This window comes from Cricetulus griseus, chromosome 5 (genome assembly GCF_003668045.3).
Source record: "Cricetulus griseus strain 17A/GY chromosome 5, alternate assembly CriGri-PICRH-1.0, whole genome shotgun sequence".
NCBI lineage: Eukaryota > Metazoa > Chordata > Mammalia > Rodentia > Cricetidae > Cricetulus > Cricetulus griseus.
In genome coordinates, this window is record NC_048598.1 from 85,807,713 (window position 1) to 85,812,579 (window position 4,867).

Consider the following 4,867-nt stretch of genomic DNA (forward strand, 5'->3'; position numbering starts at 1 on the left):
CCACGTGATCCACTGGGTGACTCACAGGCCGGCCACACCCCTTGCGGTCTCCCGCCAGGCCCTGCCACCAGCCAGTCAGCCAACACTGGGATGCATCTCATTACCAAAGGGAACAGCTAACAAATACCCCTGACAGCCAAATAATTAGTTTCTTTCAGCTGAGAGGACTTGCTAGAAAATAAATACAGGTAACAAGTGGATGCAGGCTCTTGAGCGATCTGTCAGCTCCCCACACCCCTTCCCAGACCTGCTGAGGAGGCCCCGGGGAAGCCAGGAAAGGAGACCCAGTTTTAAAAAGAACACTCCCTTCTCTCTCAGGAAAATTTTTTTCCAAAAAATTTTATTGGGGGGGAAAACTACAAAACATTTACAGTACAATGTTTACAGTCACAATTTGTAGTGAACTGATTCCCCAAAAATATATTACAACTCAAGTTGACTTATCTTGTTACATTCAAAAAAGAACCTACTGTGTCAAAGTAGTCCAGAATACACACACTCGGTGCTCCAACTGTACCCTACATACAAAACTAAGCGCCTGCTCACTCATCTGCCATCCAGGAAGGCCTGGGAGGGACATTCCTGCCTTTTTACATCGAAAAGTCATAGTACAAGTTTCGGACTGTTATGAAACAAGGCATATTCATGTTCTACAGACCATTTTCAGCACTAAGATGGCCCTCTTCACTTTATAGCTATATATATAAAAAAAAAAGTGGTAAAAAAATCTCGTTTTGTGCAGGTTAACCCATCTGGCATTCAAATTCGCTCAAGCACTAATGAAATACTTATTTGGTTGAGGAAGATTTAAGGCAAGTTCGGGCCCCATGAAGGCACTGAGACCATTATTTCCCCGTTATTGCTACATGTCTTTATACTCAATGTCACAGTAGAGCTGGTGGAATCAGCATTTTTGTTTTTTTGTTTTCTCTTGCTGGTTTATAAGGCTGGGACTAGACAAGCATGCCACATGTGAGCCGGACTGCAGAGTATGTGGTCATTCTTTTTCTCTCTTTAAAGCTGGGTGGGCCACAACCATTATACATTCTAAGTAAGAAAAGACTCAAAATGTTCCTCAAACTACTTCCACAGCATCAAGATAGATAGATTTCTGTAAAGAAACCATGCAATCTTTCGAAATTTACGTAAACAAGGAAAGAAATTAATGAAATAAATATTACATACAATCTCTTAAATTAAGATTTTTTCTTACTCATTTACAATAAAATAACCAAGTGAAGTTACAAAAGGCATATATTACTGTGAAAAGAACATACACTCCACATTTTGCCGATTAATAATGGCAATTATAATTTAACATAATAAAAGAATATATATCTATTGCTTTTCATCATACTCGATAAATACAGTATGAACAAACATCCTCAATGTATACTTTTCACAAGATAATAAATAAGTTAAATAGGTTTATTTTTTTCATATTGAGTTGTGGTGCGAATCAACTCAAAACAGCTAAAAATGAAGCACTTATTTCCCAACAATTATGAACTGAGCTCTGCTCAAGGCTTCCAGAGAGCAGAGGGAATGTTTCTAAGCTAAACACTCACTAAACGGTGGCAATGAGACCAGTATCAGACTTTGGAATGCAAGGGTACCCCCCCACCCCCCAAACATATAACTTCGTTAAAAAACAAAAACAAGGACAACAACCGCGACAAACCCGGCTGAAGGCTACTCGTTTCAAGGCATGTTCTTGGCATTACATTGAACTCTAAAAGCTTATTAAGGGGAGGTGGCAGCCGGCTGGCTCACACTGGTCTGAGACAAGTTAGGAACCCCCTTCCAAGGTAAGAGTTCTCACATCTGGACTGTAACTAAGGCTTTCAAGTGAAAGAAGAGATGGAATGGTGGTTTTAGCTGCTGGTGCTGGGCTGGTTTTTTATTCTTCTTTATAAACTAGAGTTTCAAAACTCATCTGAGACCTAAACAAGTGTTTGGTATCTTTTGTTCTATCGCATCACAACTGCCCGTTGTGACTATTTTGTTCATCCTTACAAAAAGTTCGTTGGCTTTTATTTCAACAAGAACGAAAACTCTGCAATAATAATAATAATAAAAAAATAATAATAGAAAAAAAACCGAAAGGGAAGGGGCGGGGCCCCCTCCCGGCATAGTTCGAGTCCAAGTGCTCGGCTGGGGGCCTTCGGCAGTGTCACCCCTCCCCGGTGCCCCCCCTGCAGCCTCTCCCAAACCCTCGCGGGCGCCCCCTTGCCTCAGTCGTCGGAGATGGAGAGGCGGCTGAAGATGGGCAGGCGGCGGCCGGGGTCCAGGCTGGGGGACTCGGAGCCGCTGAGGCTGCCCGAGCTCAGCGAGCCGCTCAGGTAGCTGTCGCGGTCCGACAGCGAGTCCGGGGGACTGGGGGGCGCGTCGAACACGGGCGACTCGGACAGACGGCGCGGCAGCTGGAAGCCGAAGGGCGGCGAGGGAGGCGCGGGGGCCGCGGGCGGCTGCGCGGGGGGCGGCGCGGGCCCCGCCAGGCCCTGCTGCTGGCTGCGGTAGTAGGCGGCGGCCGCGGCGGCGAAGCTGTGGGTCTGGATGGCGAGCGGCGTGATGAGGCTGCTCAGCTCCGGGCCGAAGGCGAAGGCGTTGTTGGCGCACGAGGTGGCTGAGCAGGTGGCGCACGGGCCTCCGGGGGGCAGCAGGTCCTCCGAGCTCCCGGGACCGTAGAGCAGCGCGGCTGCCGCTGCAGCCGCCGCCGAGGCGCAGCAGGTCGGGGCACCCGAGGGCGTGGATGCCGCCGACGTGGAGGAGCAGGAAGAGGCGGATGAGGAACAGGATGAGGCCGAGGAGCACGAGGGAGGTGGCGGCGTGCGCGACGTGGGGCTGTCGAGCAGCAGCGGCGACTCTAGACCCCCCGGCGGCTGGTGGTGACCCGACGGGAAGCCCGAGAAACTGAGGCTGTGATGCAGCTTGGGCCGCGGCTCCCGAGCAAAGCCCAGGTGCAGCGCGTCCCGCGCGCCAAAGGCTCGCAGGTCCCCCGAGGCGCCCCCCGATGGCGCCGGCCGCCGCTCGTCCGCGTTGTGGATGAAGTGGCAGCGCGGGCCGTAGGGGCAGAAGCCGATGGTGTGGAAGGTGCGGCACAGCTCCGTCTTGTACTTGGGGTGCCGAGTGAGGCTGCGCAGCTCGTGGAAGCCGTGCGCGAACTGGCACTTCTCGCCGTACTTGCACGTGCCGCTCTCCTCAAAGGGTCGGCACAGCTCGGTCTTGTAGCGCGTGGAGTTGATCTGCGAGCCGCTGCCCCCCTTCTGCTGCTGCTGCTGCAGGTGCAGGAGGTGCTGGCTGCGCTCGCCGTTCTCGCTGAACGAGCGGTCCCGGAATTTGCTCTCCTTGTTGACCAGCGTTGTGCCGCCGCCGCCCCCTGAAGGCTCCTTGAGCTGCCCGTAAGTGGCCGGGCCGCCCGCGCCGGCCGGGCCGCAGCTGCCGCCGTTAGGGGCGCCTGGGAACTTGGGCGAACAGCTGCCCGGGCTGGGTGCGGCGGGGTGGGCGAGCGCGTGTAGGTTGCTGGCCGAGTGGCGTCGCAGGAAGCCCGGCGTGAAGCTCGAGCTGGGGACAGCAGCCACGGGCGTCCCCACCGCCTTCTTGTCCAGCATGTTGTTCAGATTGAGGTTGGCCAGGGATTTCTCTGTCTGCCAAAGGTAGGGGGAGCGGGGACGGGATTAAGATCGGAAGGGGAGCAAGAGTTGGGGACAACTGCAGAGCGGACGCCTAGTCCCCAACTGCCCACCTTTTCTCCTGCGGATTTCAATTCAGCCTCCACCGTTACGTTCGCAAAAAATAAATAAAAAAGGCCGGACAGAGCGGGGGACGCCCACCCTGGCCGCGCCGGGACCAGCCATGTGATCCCGGGCCCGTGGCCACGGGGTGGGCGGCGCAAACTGTCCGGGAAGTCCCGGCAGCGTGGCCTCGGGAGCAGCGCAGCAGCTCCAGCCGCTACTCGCTCCCTCCCAGGTCTCCACGCCCACAGTCGCAAGCACACAGGGCTGCTAACTCCAGGACTTCCCTCCACCCGAAAAGTCAACTCGGAAGGCTCCCTCCCGACCCGACCCGGCAGCCAAGTCTCGGGACTCCAAGGGTTCCAGGCAGCCCGCCGTCCTTCCCCTCTGGCCAGCTTACCTTGCACAAGAAGTCGATATCGTAGAAGGCGGACAGGAGTGTGGTCGACATTTTTTTCTGGGTCCTGTAATGGAGCTGCGAGCAGGGAGGGTTGGGAGGAGCCCTCGGCGCGGCGCAGCGCGGCTCGAACCAAGACGAATAACGGGCGTAGGGGCGGGGAGGGACGGAAAGTTGGCTTGCGGGGCCGCCGAGGAGAAGGAGGAGGAGGAGGCCGCGGTGCGGAGTCGGGGGGCAGAGGAGAAGCGAGAGCGCTGCTCGGCGCCCCGGCCCGCCCCCCGCGCGAGCCGACAGCAGCTCGCTGACTGCTGGAACTCCGAGAGCCGCGAGCGCGCGCCCTATATAGAGCCCGGGAGCCGCGCGGCGGCGGAGCAGAGCGCACCCGGGGAGGGGACTGAGCGCTGACCCGCCGGGGTCTCCAGGCAACGCCTCCCGCCGGCTCGTGGACGTCAGGCGTCTTCTCGGCTTCTCATTGGTCGCCGCCAATTTTTCCTCGGGGAGGGGGCGGGGTGGAGCGGGGCGGGCGTCCGGCTGGCGTGGGGAGCGTGGCCCCTTTGGGTGCTGCTGGGTGGCGGCGGCGGGAAGATCCCGCTCTCCTCCGCCCCTGAGCCTGTAACTTTGGAAAACGCTTTCCCGTTCTATCTGGGCCGGGGCCCGGCTCCCCTAGACGTACCTTTCCCCGCCTGATCCTGCTAGGCCGACTGGCACAGCTTCTTATCTCCCACCCTCTGTTTTG

At 56.5% G+C, this 4,867-nt stretch overlaps 1 protein-coding gene across 1 annotated transcript; it reads right to left on the minus strand.

Moving 5' to 3' along the window:
* Positions 1-2,082: 2,082 nt before the first annotated feature.
* LOC113835924 (mRNA decay activator protein ZFP36L2) lies at positions 2,083-4,527 on the minus strand. Its single transcript, XM_027417931.2, has 2 exons — positions 4,135-4,527; positions 2,083-3,647 (listed from the first exon to the last, which is right to left on the minus strand). Exons 1-2 carry the CDS (start codon positions 4,183-4,185, stop codon positions 2,235-2,237), a joined length of 1,464 nt encoding a protein of 487 aa, XP_027273732.1. The 5' UTR covers positions 4,186-4,527; the 3' UTR covers positions 2,083-2,234.
* Between the last annotated feature and the right edge of the window lie 340 nt (positions 4,528-4,867).